At 50.8% G+C, this 15,189-nt stretch overlaps 2 protein-coding genes across 3 annotated transcripts in view; both read right to left on the bottom strand.

Moving 5' to 3' along the window:
* BTN1A1 (butyrophilin subfamily 1 member A1) overlaps positions 1-237 on the bottom strand; it is a 21,904-nt gene extending 21,667 nt beyond the window's left edge. For both annotated transcript variants that reach the window (XM_006764282.2, XM_015564313.1), the window contains exon 1: positions 133-237. The gene's annotated coding sequence lies outside the window, so the exon portion shown is untranslated. The remainder of the gene's footprint in view (positions 1-132) is intronic.
* A 3,394-nt stretch (positions 238-3,631) lies between these two features.
* BTN3A3 (butyrophilin subfamily 3 member A3) lies at positions 3,632-15,156 on the bottom strand. Its single transcript, XM_015564322.1, is given in 12 exon segments — positions 3,632-3,637; positions 3,822-4,483; positions 6,376-6,402; positions 6,797-6,820; positions 8,013-8,063; positions 8,119-8,139; positions 8,256-8,482; positions 9,537-9,595; positions 9,695-9,876; positions 11,484-11,825; positions 12,043-12,176; positions 15,082-15,156. Coding segments are annotated over 11 exon segments (1,680 nt in total). The 5' UTR covers positions 12,122-12,176; positions 15,082-15,156.
* Positions 15,157-15,189: the final 33 nt, after the last annotated feature.

The following is a 15,189-nucleotide window of genomic DNA, read 5'->3' as shown; positions in this document are numbered from 1 at the left end:
CTCCCTCTCCTCTGCCCCTCCCCCTTCCCCTCCTCCCTCTCCGCCTTCCCCTCCTCCGACTCCCTCCGCCTGTGCGCCCCCACGTGACCTCCCGCCCCCGCCCCCACGGGAGCGCAGCGCCCTCCGTCCCACCTGTCGGACTTCAGGGCGGCATCTCCTTTCCTCCGCGGACGCTCAATGACGGTCCGGTTCTCCTTCTGTAACCCGCTCCAGAGCAAACCGCACGCGGGGAGGAAAACTCCCTCTTCCCCCAACCGGGGCCGGAGGACCGGAGGGCCGGGGGGCCGGGGACCGGGACCTGTGTCCTTTGGGACCCGAGTCCCAGGATTGCCAGGGACCGTCCTGGGTCAGCCAGCCAATGGCGTCCCGAGTCTGTTCGTCATCGGTTGCTGGGTAGAATAAGCAGCAAAGAGGCATAATTGCGAATCGCTTTTTGAGATGATCTGGACTTTTAGTTCCTTTTCCTTCCCTTTAAAAAAATGATATGTTTATTGATTTTGGAGAGGAAGGGAGAAGGAGAGAGACACATGGAGAGGGAATCACTGACCGGGTGCCCCCTGCACACCCCCACCAGGGATGGAACCCCGACCTCCATGTTCACAGGTTGAGGCTCAACCACTGAGCTGGGCTCTCTGAAATCAATAAAAACAAAGTTTAAAAAAATGCAGGTACATTTAGCGTTCATTTTAGAAACTTTCTAAGAGAACCATCAACTCTTCAACAAAGCATCACATGACAATTTTGTACATTCCAAGACTCTTAGAACACCTGGTCTCAAAATCCTTGTTTTTTGGGATCCATCAATCCTAAACTATGACATCATGACCTTACCCAATCCTAATCAACTCCTGTCCTGCCCCGCCTGCTAAACATCAAAGTCTCAAGCAATACCCCGACTTTGTCCTGCTGCCTCTGAGCCACTAGAATAGCTCTGCCAAGTTCCTTTCCTTCCAGGAATGGAATGTATGCTTCAGTCTTGCCGTACCCTGTGGACTGTGGCGTCGCTGCTATGAAGACGGAGGCCTGTGTACACGTGTGTGTGGTTGGGGTTGGAGGTGGGCAGGGGTTGAGGTGAATGTAACCACCCTCTTCCCAAAGCCAAGTGATAGATCCTCCCTTGCCCCAGCTGGTGGGTGGGGTATGAAGTAACCTGCGGCCTGGAAATACCTGAGTGTCTAACCAGGCACCTTATATGGATTATACATTGAGCCACCAATCAACACCTGCCAAATACCCTAATCCAGTGGTTCTCAACCTTGGCTGCACATTAGAGTCACCTGGGAATCTTTTTTAAAATCCTGATTTCTGGGCCTCATCCTCCGGAAATTCTGTTTCTTTGTTACTAAGGTTGTGGCCCTACCCCAGGTTGAGTGAAATGATCTAGTGCTGAGTCCTCTCATTGTGGGGGCAAGGGGTTGTGAGACCAGTGGGGAGCCAAAAACCAGGATTACAGGCTTTATTAGGGGAAAGAGAGCTGCCGGGCTATCTTACAATGGGAGGACAGCAGCACGTGCAGAGGTGAGCATGCCTTTTGAGGGGCGGAATGGGAAGGAATGGGGGCTTAGTGTACTCGGGGCGCGCTGATTGGTGGCTTAATGTATGGTCCATATAGGAACAAGGGCTTAGGGTATTTGGCAGGTGTGGATTGGTGGTTCAATATATAGTCCATACAAGGTGCCTGGTTAGGTACTCAGGTATTTCCAGGCCGCAGATTACTTCATACTCCACCCACCAGTTGGGGGAAGGGAGGATCTATCACCAAGTAATCTCTTTAGAGCAGGTGGGCTGGGGGACTCGGAGAAGGGCTGGGGGGTAGAGAATGAGCCAGCAGCTGCTATGGAGACCTTGTGACTCTTGGAAACCATGGAGTGAGACAGGAGGAAGCAGAGAGGAGGAAGCCCTCTGTTTCCCTGTGGAGGTGGCACCCGTGTCACAGACCACGGCAGCCAGCAAAGGCTCGACCTGCCAGTGGATGGTCTAGTGGGCCCAGCACCCCACACCCACCTGATGCTCCCTTCCTGGGCCCCAGGACCCCATTCGGGCCACTGTGTACATTTCTTGTAGAATAGTCTTCCCAAGGCACATTTCATACCATTCCCCACCTGTGCCTAAATGCTTTCTCTGGAGCCTCCTCTACCTTCTGACTAATTTTGACACAGCAGTCAGCACACGAGCAACAGCCCCACTAGCAGTGACTCCAGGACTGGACTCTGGTCCCCATTCCCTTCACCTGAGTTGTTCCCTCACATCTGCCTCCTGGAAAAACAACTCCGGATGCTCCCAGCCTGGAGGGTCCCCAACTTCTTCTAGCCAGCAAGGAATGGCAACCTGGGTCCCACCACTGCAGGAAACTCAATTCTGCCAACAACCAGAATTAGCAAGAAACAGAGTGTTCCCTGGACCCTCCAGAAAGGAACCAGTCTGCAGACACCTGGATGTCCTCCCAGCCAGAGCCACGCTGGGCTTCCCACCTACAGACATGTGCAGTAAGGAACCTGTGTTGCATTAAGTCATGAAATTTGTAATGTGTTGTTTTTATTACAGCAGCTTACAAAGCTGATACAATAAGGATTTTGTGAAAATGTGGTGGGTAAGCTGTGGGTGTGAAAATCTAGAAGAAGCTCAGATGCAGAGTGAAGACCATTAACCAATTTATTTAACAAGTGTAACCTGACCACCACCTGCCGGGTGGAGGGGACACAGTGGTGACCAATCACAGTAATGGTGATGGAGTGGCTTTTCCCCAGGACCCAGCAGTTACAGGAACCTCCGGGAACATCAGTGCATGCTCAGTATGGAGTGTCCCTTTCCCGGAGATGGGCCACAATGTGATAAAAATTCCACTGCAGTTCACCTGGCTCCCTTCCCCCAAATTCATGCCTCACACATGAGCTTTAGGGATGAAGCTGGAGGGTTGGTTCAGCATCATGATCACAGGTCACAAGCTGGTTAGGAGTTTGGCCTCTAGTCCCTTCTCAGCCCCAGGTGATGCGGTCACTGTGAATTCATTCTGTGAACGACGTCATCATGGAGAGCCAGCCGATGGAGCAGTGGACCATGGCTCTGACAGTCCCCCTAGAGCAGGGGTGGGCAAACTTTTTGACTCGAGGGCCACAATGGGTTCTTAAACTGGACTGGAGGGCCGGAACAAAAGCATGGATGGAGTGTTTGTGTGAACTAATATAAATTCAAGTAAACATCATTACATAAAAGGGTACGGTCTTTTTTTTCAATAGTTTTATTCATTTCAAACGGGCCGGATCGAGCCCGCGGGCCATAGTTTGCCCACGGCTGCCCTAAAAGGAACCAGATGGGGTGTGGCCTTCATAGTCACCTACAGTGACCTTCACCCTGGGGCCCTGGGAAGGGAACCTCAGGCTGCCCATGACCCTGCCCAACAGGAACAACTGGCTGCAAAGGAACAGACTGGAGGTAGAGGGAGGGTCAGAGGTCAAACACCTCCCAGTAGCACTAGTTTCTGCATGAATTATGTCACTTCCCTGGGCCCTGCCTCCCTTTCCACACTTTCAATGAGGCCACCTCACAGGGGTGTTGTGAGGATTGGGGAGTGAGATTCACCTGAAGCATTTAGCCCAGCACCCACCACATTCTAAGTATCTGTGAATGTCAGCTATGGCTGCAGAAAGGGAGCTGAGTCACCGTTGGAAAGATAACTCCCTGCACCCTGGTCTCCTCATCTGTCATGTGGAAAAGTTGAAAGATAACCAGGAAAGTGCTTCACTCAGTGAGTTTTTAGTAAGTATGTTCCTGATGTAAGTATGTTCCTGCTGTGAGGATTGGCTGTGAAGCAGGCCCTCAGCTCAGGGCTGGGCAGGGGGAAGCAAAGACCTCTCTTCTGCCTGAGGGTCCTCAATGCCATCAGCTGAGCCTGAGGCCACTGGGGTCTCCAGGGAAGGGTCAGGCAGTGGGTCAGACACAAGGGAGCTCCCCACTCCTTATTGTGCTGGGCAAATGGTCAAGGCTGTGGGCTCCTCTAAGAAAACCCTGAAAAGAGGCAACAGAGGCCCAGAGAAGGAAGTCTGTGAGAAGGTGTGGATGTATGATCCATTGATGGCATCATAGAACGAGACCTCCCCACTCTCATAGTCCAGGAAAACCCCCACTCTTTTAGGAGGGTTGGCAATTGTGAGTTTGCTCCAGGGATCCGTTCGAGCCTGGAAGTCATGCCCACCCAACAGTGCTATTGTCCAGAATCCATTCTGGGGTGTCATTTTAACATCACGTTTTCTCTCCACGTTCTCCCTACACACCCCTAAATTCCACTGTTTCCTGTTCCCCACCTCCACCTCCCAGAAGTGTCTCCCTGATGTGAAGCTCTCACGGCCCAGCACACAGAAATGATGCTGAAATCTCCTGGGGTTGTCTGGCAGGCTCTGCCTTGCATCTGTATAGTTCAGGCTCTTCTGGTCGTCAGAAATGAGGAGGTTGGGGTGTGCAGTGTCGGGATCCAGAATCACATCCGCTGCAGAGAGTCCCAATGGTGTGGGGTCAGCCAAGGTTTCGGGATCTGAGAGCCTCAGGCTCCAAGGCTTGGGTCTGGCTGGTGAGACCTGAGCCCAGAGCCTGGGGTCCCAGCTGCCCTGAATGTGACCCTCAGCAAAGCCAAGAGACACCACAGGGCCTGGTGGTCAGTGAAGAGGGGAGCGTGCGGGGGGCTGGGCTCTGCCCAACCTGCCATCTCAAGTGGCCACCTTCCTTCTGTTTCTCCTGTTTCCTCCCCAGAATGGCTGTGCCCACCTGTGCTGCAGAGTCACATGGATTTCAATTCCAGCCCTTGCCCTACCCTCCTGAGCTGGACGACTTCCTTTTTTGCTTGGTCTCTTCTCTCTCTCTCTCTCTCTCTCTCTCACACACACACACACACACACACACTATATAATGTCCCAAGTCTCAATGTGATATCTGTAAAATGGGAATAAAAATACTCACCTCCAGGGTGGAATAAAACAGAATGTGTTCGGTATTTAGCCCAAGGCCAGGCATCGAGGAGGCAACTGGTGTGATCACAGGGACCAGGTCTCTGCTGTGCTGGGCCATGCTGGGCTCTATGTGATCCTCACTCCCGTGTTCCTCAATCCCCACCTGCCCCACCCTCTTTGACCAGGAGTCATCCTCCTTGGGCAGCATCACTGGGCTCTCTTGCCTCTGGTCACCTGCTGGCTTTGGCCAAGGGCAGTGCTGGTTGAAGACTGGAGGGAAGGGAAGAGGAACAGCCCCGACCTCCCCACGTCCTGTGATGGAGAAGCTCTAACAGAGCAGCCTCCTCTCAGGCAGCCTCTCCCTGAGCCACAGCCTCCTCAGGGCTCCAGGGACTGCTCCCCGTCCCTCTGCCTTGGGCCTGGGGTGGTGGCAGCTCCCACTACTGTGAGCCTGGGGCACTGCTCTTCCTTGTGGTTTCCCTTAATGCCACCCCTGCCTCTGTAAGTAGGTTCTTCCCTAAACCCTCTGTAATCACGGGGCAGATGTGGCTGAATCAACCCAAATCCATCTCTGTGTTGCCCATCTTAGACCCAATCCCCCGGGGGGCAGGCTTAAGCCAGCAGGTGGTCATCCCCTGAGGGGTTCCAGACTGCGAGAGGGCACAGGCCAGGCTGAGGGTCCTCCCTTTCCCCTGAGTGCACAAATTTTTGTGCACCAGGCCTCTAGTCCATTATAAAGAACCATCCACCACAAGACCATCAGAAGGTATGGCTGGTGCTGCCACACTTTTTACCCCTCTGTCCTGTCAATCATTAGTACCCAAGTTGTGTGTTAAAAAAGTACTGTAACAGGTCCGTTAGAGGCGAATAATCTATGAAGACTGACATGTAGTCTGTCTGCTCCCATCCCACGCCCCTGTGAGTAAATGCCTCTATAATACAGTCTGTTATAATATAAGGAGTCGCCTGCATCACTTTTAGGTCTTAAGAACCTTCTCCTGACTGTGGTCATTACATTCAGACACATACCCATCAAGAACAGGCCATGGACTCCCTCTTGGAGTTTTGACCAACACACACTCATCACCTCGTCTAGTCTCATGTCCACCCTCACATAGTAGGAATGACCACCATCATCTCAAAGGGACTCAGAGACATGACACACCTTGAGGAGGCTCAGGGCAGGAGGTACAGCAACTGGGCCAGGTCACCTCGTCCCACTCCCTTCAGCCTCTGCCCCCAGCTCCACTGCTCATGTCTCCACTTTCCCACACAGACCTGGGGAAGCCCAGGGCAGCAGCTGTCCCTGGCTCTCTTGGCAGCAGAAGCGCACACTCATGCCACCCACCCAGATGCCCCCCAGTCAAGAGCTGGAGAAGAAAGAGGGAGCCAGGCCCCCAAGTTGTTGTCCCAGTGAACACAGTGACTCACTCACCAGGTTGGTAAAGGGCCATCTTCCACTCTGAAAGGAAGGAGACACAGGCAAGGAAAGGTCATCATTTCAGTTCTGCCCCCACCATTCTCCTCACTGAGCCTCTTCTCTCTCCTTCCCACCAGTAGCTAGTTTCCTTCCTCCACAGCTCTGAGGAGGAGGCATAAAAGCTCTCAGAATTTTGTGCTTCCCTCTATCACGTGGGGCTGTGGGTAACGGGCCAGGCTGTGCCCATTGGTGGGCATGTGTGGCATCAGGTGAGGGGACGCTGTATCTGGAAGGTCCTCTCTGGGTGTCCAGAGAGGCAGGGTGGTCATCCACAGAACATGAGCTCTGAGCACGGTCTGATGATCCCTCACCAGCACAGAAAGGGTTTAAGGGCTTTGTACACAAGTGCAGGAACCAGAGAGCATGAGTCACTCACCAGCATAGGCCTGAGACCTGTCACCTGCAAAGGAAGACAGGCAGGGTCACGTCCACTGTCATTTCTGAGTCCTTTCCTTTCTCTTCCCTTTGACCCCCCACCTCCCTCTCCCTCTTCCTGTTCAGTTCCCTGCTCCCCTCTTCTCTTTAAAGTCACCGGCACCTAGTGACCTGCAGGCACTGAGTGGGGCTTTCCCAGCTGCACCTGCAGGTCTGTCCTGTACGTGTTTGTTCTGCAGTCACCTTTAACCATCGTTTCACTTTCTTTAGTTTCAGTTACCCTCTGTCACCCACAGTTGGAAAATATTAAATGGAAAATTCCAGAAATAAGCAATTCATAAGTGTTAAATTGCACATCATTCTGGGCAGTGTGATGACACCTGTGCCATCCGTCTCTCACATGCCAACCTGAGAACCATCCCTGTGCCCAGCATGTCCACCCTGTGTTCCTCCCATGAGCCACTTAGTCACTGAGGAGCCGGTTCTGTGGTCAGATCTGCCTCAGCATCACAGGGCTGGTGTGAAAGTCCCCTGATGTTACTTAATAATGACCCATCATTACAGTGACGCTGGCCATTGGGGTGTGGCAATGAGAAGCCTTCCTTTAAGTGAGAAGGAGAAACCTACTATGCACAGGATGCAGTGCTATCCGTGGGCCAGGCACCCACTGGTCATGGATCACATGCACCTGGCTTATGAGGTCACTGTCTTTCTCCTGTACCTGGCTAGGCTTGCCGTGTGCATACGTGTGCTAGAACCCATCCTCCTCAATCTGCATGATTTCCTGCCTATTTCCAAAAAGAATTGGGTGACTTAACGAGAAGGCAGCTGATCGATGTTTCTCTCTCATCGATGTTTCTAACTCTCTATCTCTCTCCCTTCCTCTCTGTAAAAAATCAATAAAATATATTTAAAAAAAAAAAAAGAGAACGTTCTCTCTCCTTCTGGTTTCCTCTCAGCAACTTATAGACTCTGTAGAGCAGCCAGGGAGGGAGGACTCACATCATGAATCCATCTCCTCCTCTCCTTTCTGGGGTTCCCTGGACATCTGGGTGCGAGCGGCCTGGTGGAGAGAGCCTGACCCCTTTCTACAGGGAGGAACCCCCTGCCCGACCTCCCCTATCAATGTCCCCATTCCTTCCCCTGGGCGGTCTGGGGTGAGGAAGGGGCTGGATAGATCCCAGCAGAGAGTCTCAGAGGCAGGTCCAGGTACTCACGCTCCAGGTACTGCTTCTTCCTCCACCCTGCAGGAGAAATGGAAGGGGTCGGTGAGGTGGGTCACCAGGGACCCCAGAACCCTCCTGGCGGGGGATTGGGACTTACTGAGCTCCTCCTGCAGATTCTCTGGAAATAAGCAGAAAGAGAAGGTGCTGTCAAGGAGATGGAGAGGGGGACCCGCGCCTGGGGGCGGGGGGTGGCCTGGGGCAGGGAGGTCCCACCCACCTGCAGCCAGGCCTCACCTTTGCTGCTTCGCTCCAGCTGCTCCTTCATCCATGCTGCTTCTTTCTCAGCTCGCTCATGCTCCTTCGCCGCCAGCGCTGCTTCTTTCTCAGCTCGCTCCCTCTCCTTCTCCTGGCTCAAGGCCCTGATTCTCTTCTGCTGTTGCCACCATGAGATCACCAACCCAGCAAGAAGCCCCAGCAGAGCCACAAGGGTCACCCCAAAGGCCACCTGCCAGGGCTTCGTGCTGGAGAAGAAGGGGCCTGGGGAAGGAAAGCCTCAGCCATTGGCCTGAAGGGTCATGAGGTCTCTCAAGAGGAGCAATGACCATTGTCTTCCCTAAAGTTCCCTGAACTCTTTCTGTCACATATACTAGGGCCGCAGGAAGCCCTATTCTTGCAGGAATCTTCCTTCTAGTATATATAAATATAAAAACATAAACATCTTATTTGTTTTGCTCACACCACAGGCAGCATCTATGCAAGCTTCTCCACAGCTTGTTTCTCTGCATCGTGGGCCCTGAGGACCTTTCCCTTTCAGCATGGAGAGCACGTCTGTGTTTCCTCCCACAGGGCAGCCTCCACTGCACAGGAGCCCCCATGGGTGGCATCTGAACTGTCTGTGACTATTGTTATTATAACTGATGCTCTAAGAAATAACATTGTGCCCTGGCTGGTTTGGCTCAGTGGATAGAGCATTGGCCTGTGGACTGAAGGGTCCACAGAAGATTCTGGTCAAAGGCACATGCCTGGGTTGTGGGTTTGGTCCCAATCAGATGGCAGCCCATGATTCCCTCACATCATTGATGATCCTCTCTTTCTCTCCCTCTCCCTTCCTCTCTGAAATCAATAAATATATATATTTTTAAAAAGAAATAACTTCGTCCATCAGTTATTTCACACAACCCCGAGCTGATCTGTCAGAAAAATTCCTAGAACTGGGATTTTGGGTCAATAAATAAGTAGTTTGGATTAAGATTCTTCTACTCCCCCCTCCCCAAAATAAGCTGTGTCAATTTATACAAAAATAGACCAACTGATAGCAACACACGTCTAAGAGTGTCTGTCTCCCCACAGTCCTGCCATCAGTGATACCAACTACATGGTTTGTTTGCTGCCCATCTCACAGGTGGAAACGTCTCCCTGCTCAGTGAGACTGGACATCCTTCCCCGAGGTATTTCCTTCTGGTAACCGTTCATTCCTGTACTGAGCTGTTTCATGTTTTGAGGAGCTCAGCCCCTTTCTCCAGGACGTGTCTGCACACACTTTCCCCACTCTGTCATGTGTCTGCTGACCTTTACCATTTGCCCATCTCCATCGCCTGTCCCAGGTGGAGGCGGCAGGGATGCTCAGAAAATGTCTGTGACATCAACAGCTTCATGAGGCAAAGGGCACCCAGGTCCCTGCTCTGAGCCTTATGCTCACTGCACAGACCCAGGTCAGCAGCAGACACTCAGGCTCCTTCTCCCAGTGGCCCCTCTCCATCTGCAGCCCCAGGTGCTGCCATGGCAGGCAAGCTCTCTCCCCCTTCACCGCTCCACTCTACGTGGGGCTGTGGATACCAGCCTGCAGACGTGCACTCTACACGAATCCATCCATCTTCATTGTAATTCATTTCAAGGTGAAGATCAGAGCCCAGGGCTGGGGAAGGAAGAGTGAGCCTGAGTCATGGGGAGGCCTCTGTGTTGGTGAGGGTCCCATCAGGAACGGGGGATCACTCCACTAAATCACGCAGGCAGGGTTCACTAAGGAGCTGTTTGCCACGTGTGCTGTGCACGGGAGACTGTTCCATGAGGTGACCACTGCCTGACCCTCATGGACCCTCGAGCTCGATCCAGCTGTATCTGGACAGGAACAGAGACTGCTTCCCATGGATCCCCTCAGAGACACCTGGACCCCTCCTCCTGCCCAGCATTGGTTCCTGGAATTGGCCCTCACCGCCCCCCTATGCATGTAGTCATTCCCCCTTAACTGGGAGGGTCATACCCCAGACCCTTATCTATCCTGCCTGTCCTGTGCGAGCTTTAGGCTTTGCCAGGTGGTGGGGAGGATATGCACGTTCTGTTGCTGCAGCCCATGCTCTTCCTGGTATGAAAGTCATGGTGGTGAACTCTTGATATCATTAATCTAGAGTATACAACCTCTTTTTTGGGTCTTTGGACTCCGGGAATTTTTATTTTGTGGTTGTGGAAGGGGTTAGACTACATGGGAGAGAGCTGACCCAGGGCCAGGAACAGTGAGTTGTCACCATCAGTCCCTAAACTCTTAACCCAAGGGGAGGTGAGAGGAAGCCTTTTGAAGACATGCAATAAACTAGTCCTGGAAGGAGGAGTTTCTTAAGAGGAGGTGTGGTCTCAGGAAGGGACTGTAGTTGGCTGAGGAGGCCCTGCAGGGAGAAATCCAGGACCTCCCACCCCCACCTTCCTTCCTTCCTGTGCAAGGCAGGGCTGTGCCCTGAGAAAGGGAAATGATGTTGGACATGAACAATTTCTTGGAACAGCAGCATTAGACAAGAATGCTTTGTCCCTGTGATGGGTCAGGACAAATCAAGACCACTCAGTCATCAGGTCTGAACATAGAATAAAATATAAACAGTGTCCAGACCACAGCAATGAGCAATCATCCCCTATCGTAGGTGAGAGTGACCAGTTACACCCCACACCATCCTGACAGCATCTGATCCAGAGCAAAGCCCTCCTTCCATAAACCCTCTCCTAATCTCCTATCACACCAAAAGTGATACCAAGTCTCTCTGACACCCCCTCATGGGGACACCCCATGTTTCCACACACTGTGTTCTCCTCACTGCAACTAGTACCAAACCCAACTTGTTCAACTGCAGGAGTGATCCTGGGGCCTTTGGTTGGAGGACCTGGCAGCAGAGTTGATGTCCCTGCTGCTCAGCCTCCCTCGACCCACTGCAGCGAGCACCTGGGGGGCCCAGGTCCACGGCCTGGAACACAGCTGAACCCACTCAATTGTATGCCCCCTATGAGGGTAGGTATCCTCAGCCTTCCTGCCCTGACCCCACATCCCTGCTGAGACCCTGGTGGCTGCAGGAGGGACGTCTTCACTTGGTTCAGGAGGAGCCCTTCCTGCAGGAATACCGGAGTCTGTCAAGGGCCCAGAGAAGCAGAGGAGGAGGAGGGAGCAGCTGCTGGGGTGTAGGCAGAGGTCTGTGAGGTGGGCTTGGAGCCTGTGTCCCCAGGCCCCACAGAAGAAGGAGCTCAGAATAGCCTCAGGCTCACCTGCAACCTTCAGCTCCACCTGGGCTTTTGCAAGGAAATCATCATCTTGGAAATAACACTGGTAGGTTCCACTGTCAGAGGCTCTGACCTTGTGAATCCGCAGAGCAGCCTTCCCCTCAGCGATGTCCTCTCTTAAAATTGACGTTCTCCCTCGATACTCTGCTATCTCTGTTTCTTCCTTGCCGTGTGCATATGCATGCACCACCTGCCTGAGGCCGGATCGCCGCCACATCAGCTCCATGGTCTCAGCACTCATCTTCGGGGACAAATGACAGAGCAGCTCAGCATCTTCACCCACCATGGCCAGGATGGGCTCAGGGGGTCCAATCACAGCAACCTGAGCTGGTCAGCAGAAAGGGGTGCTCCATCAGAGAGAGCTGGAGGCCAGAGGGTAAGGGGGTGTCCCAGGTAGGAAGGGTGAGGTAAGAAACACCTTGACAGGCACTCAGTCCTGACAGGTGTACCATCTGGATGGGCCTCCCAGGTGTGGGAGGAGTCCAAGGTTCTGACTGGGCATATAGGTAACTGCTCCAGGTACATAAATGCAGATGGCCCCTACCTGAGCAGGGCGTGAGCAGCTGGACCAAGGTGAGGCAGACATGGAGTTGGAGCAGATGGAAGGCCAGTGACCTCACCATTGTGGGCTGTTGTGCAGACAGAGAGCCACCAGAAGGAGCTGGTAGAAATGACGACCTGGAGGAAGATGAAGAATTCACGTGGAGACCTCTGTCTTCCAAGGGCCGACTCCGGGTGCAACCCCATCACTGGTGACCCCAGAGCCTCCTCTCAAATTTCTGTTTGGGAGCCTCTTCACCTTTGACTCCAACATGGAAAATCACCCTAAAGCAGTGGTTCTCAACCTTCCTAATGCCGCAACCCTTTAGTACAGTTCCTCATGTTGTGGTGACCTCCAATTTCACTGTTACAAATTGAACATAATTAAAGCATAGTGATTAATCACAAAAACAATATGTAATTATATATGCGTTTTCCGATGGTCTTAGGCGATCCCTGTGATAGCGTCGTTTGACTCCCAAAGAGGTCTCAACCCACAGGTTGAGAACCGCTGCCCTAGAGGATGAACCTTAAGTGTCCGTCCCTTGGCCCTGGCCACCTGGAAGTCCTGGGCTCTGCTGTCCAATGGGCTCACAAGCTTCCATTTGCCCACACGTCCGGGACAGCCTGTTGGCACCTCCAGCGTCTCACTCTGATTAACTCAGGACCCCCCTCTCTGAGCCCCGATTCCACTGGGGACCCTCAGTCTCTGCTCCACACCACAGCCCGAATGCTCCTGCCTCCCTCACTTCACGCCTCTCCTCAGCCTCAGGGGCTCCCACTGCACTCAGAGCAGGAGCTGGAGTCCTCTGCTCCCTGCACTTCCTAAATTATCTGAATGTTTGAAATTTAAATTTTCAGAGAGGGGAATATATTTCCACTGATTTGGGGGGGGATTATCATTGTTTTTATTCTTGATCATAAACTATTTCAAAATAAAAATAAGTCAAATTTAAATAAATCATAATGGGAACCACATACTTTGCTACATATGAATGTAAATATTTCTGTCATATTTTGGAGAGAGATATATTTGCCTTAAAAAGTTTTATTCTTTAACCCAAAAATATCTCTTTAAGGAATTACTCCTAAAGAAAAATCAGGCATTAACACAAAGTTTTATATTTAATGCTGTTCATCATAGTAAAATCTACAATACCAGAATGTAGATACAATTTAAATTCCCAAATTGGATCCAATTTTGTAATAATAACAAAAATTTTATAAAAGCATGATTCCTCAACCTACAGCTTTGATAAAACTCAAGGCTGAAAAGCTGAAAAGTTATTCTCTTATAACTAAGGTCAGGAAGAAGACAAGGACACCCACTCTCACCACTTGTGCTCCCACAGTATTAGAATTCCCGGCCACAGCAGTTAAAAAACACAAATAAATAGAAAGCATACAAATCAGAAAGGAAGAAGTAGAACTCTCACTATTTTCAAAGAATGTGATACAGTATGTAGAAAACCTGAGGATTCCACCAAAAAAAACCCCCATCAGAACCAATCAATGAGTTTAGTAACGTTGCAGGATAGAAAATTAGAAACCTGCTGCATTTCTATACAGCAATAATGAATAATCAGGAGGAGAAAATTTAAAAATCGCCTTTACAAGTTTACCCACAAAGCATAAAATATCCAGAAATAAATTTAACCAAAATGGGGCTAGGAAAACTGGACAGATACATGCAAAAAAGAGTAATTGGTCACTTTCTTACACCATATACAAGAATAAACACAATATGGATTAAAGATTAAATGTGAGACCCAAAACTATAAAACTAGGAGAAAACAGGCAGTGAACATCTGACATTTCTCTTAGTAATATATGTTTTCAATGTGTGTCCTCAAGCAAGGGCAGAAAAATAAACAATAAGCAAATGGGACCATATGACACAAACAGACAACCTACTGAAGGGAAGAATATGTTAGCCAATGATACATCCAATACAGAGTTAATATCCAAAATTTATTAAAAAACTCATACAATTTAACAGCAAAAAAAACCCCAAACAATAAATTTAAAAAGGAGCAGAGGACCTGAATAGACATTTACCTAGAGAACAGGTACAGATGGCCAACAGGCATATGGATTGGAAACCCTCTACTGTCAGACAATGTGATGTTTATCCATTCTTCAACTGTTGTATAACTATGCTGTCTCATATATTTTTATATTACAACTAAAGACCCAATGCATGAAATTCATGCAAGGGCTTGGCCCTCGCAGCCCTGGCTTTGTCAGGAAGGTAGTTTAGCCATCTGGTCTAATCAGCATATTACCCTTTTATTATCCTAGATTACATATAATTCTGTAATGAACATCTTTTCATATAAATCTTTAAGCCACACATCTTGTAACCCACCCCACCATTATTTTAACAATATTTCTGTAAATATGACTGCACATAAACAGCCTGTTCGCTTAAGAATTCTAGGACCTAACTTCAGGAGAAGCAGACTCCAACCTCCAGACATTCCATCTCTGGAAGATTTGCTGACCTTCAACCAGTAATCTGCACAGACTGCGTTGGCTGGCACTTAGTCCCTTCAGTGGAGAACTCTCAACCCCTCCTTTTTACTCCTTTATTGTTCTCCCCCCTCTCCTCTTCCTCACAGAAACCCCTGCCCTTGTACAACTGTCTTTGCAGCATGAGTCTTCCATCTTCTGAAGCTGCAGGCTCTAGAATAAACCGACATTCCTCCCACCAGTCCCGTGATCTCGATTTGGTCTTTCAAGTGGCAGGCAGTTGAACCTGGGTTCAGTATCAACCTGCCTTTTAGAATCTCTTAGAACACATCCCAGAGAGAAGCAGGAGAGCCTGTCAGAGGCCTTAATGACCATAGTAAGTTCTGAGGAACATGCAGTTGTCAAGCTCACTCATTCCAGTTGTCTCCCTCCCACAGATTTCTGAATTCAGGCCTTACCTTGCCCTGCCAACGAGGTCTCACCACTTCCTCACCTGCAGGCTCACCCAGCTTATCAGCCTTTCTCCTAAGGAGACCTGGGGCCCTGGATTTTACCAACTCCCCCCACTTACAGTTGGCACTTTCAGCTGAAAAACCACAGCACAAAGGCCCTCCTGAGGTCGTCATTGCAGGTGAGTCTCTGATCTGGAGGAAAGGGTGGGGAAAGAAAGCTTGATCAG

Source organism: Myotis davidii, unplaced genomic scaffold (assembly GCF_000327345.1).
Source record: "Myotis davidii unplaced genomic scaffold, ASM32734v1 scaffold1521, whole genome shotgun sequence".
Taxonomy (NCBI): domain Eukaryota; kingdom Metazoa; phylum Chordata; class Mammalia; order Chiroptera; family Vespertilionidae; genus Myotis; species Myotis davidii.
The sequence above is the reverse complement of the archived record's forward strand: the minus strand, read 5'-3'. Positions and strand labels throughout refer to the sequence as shown.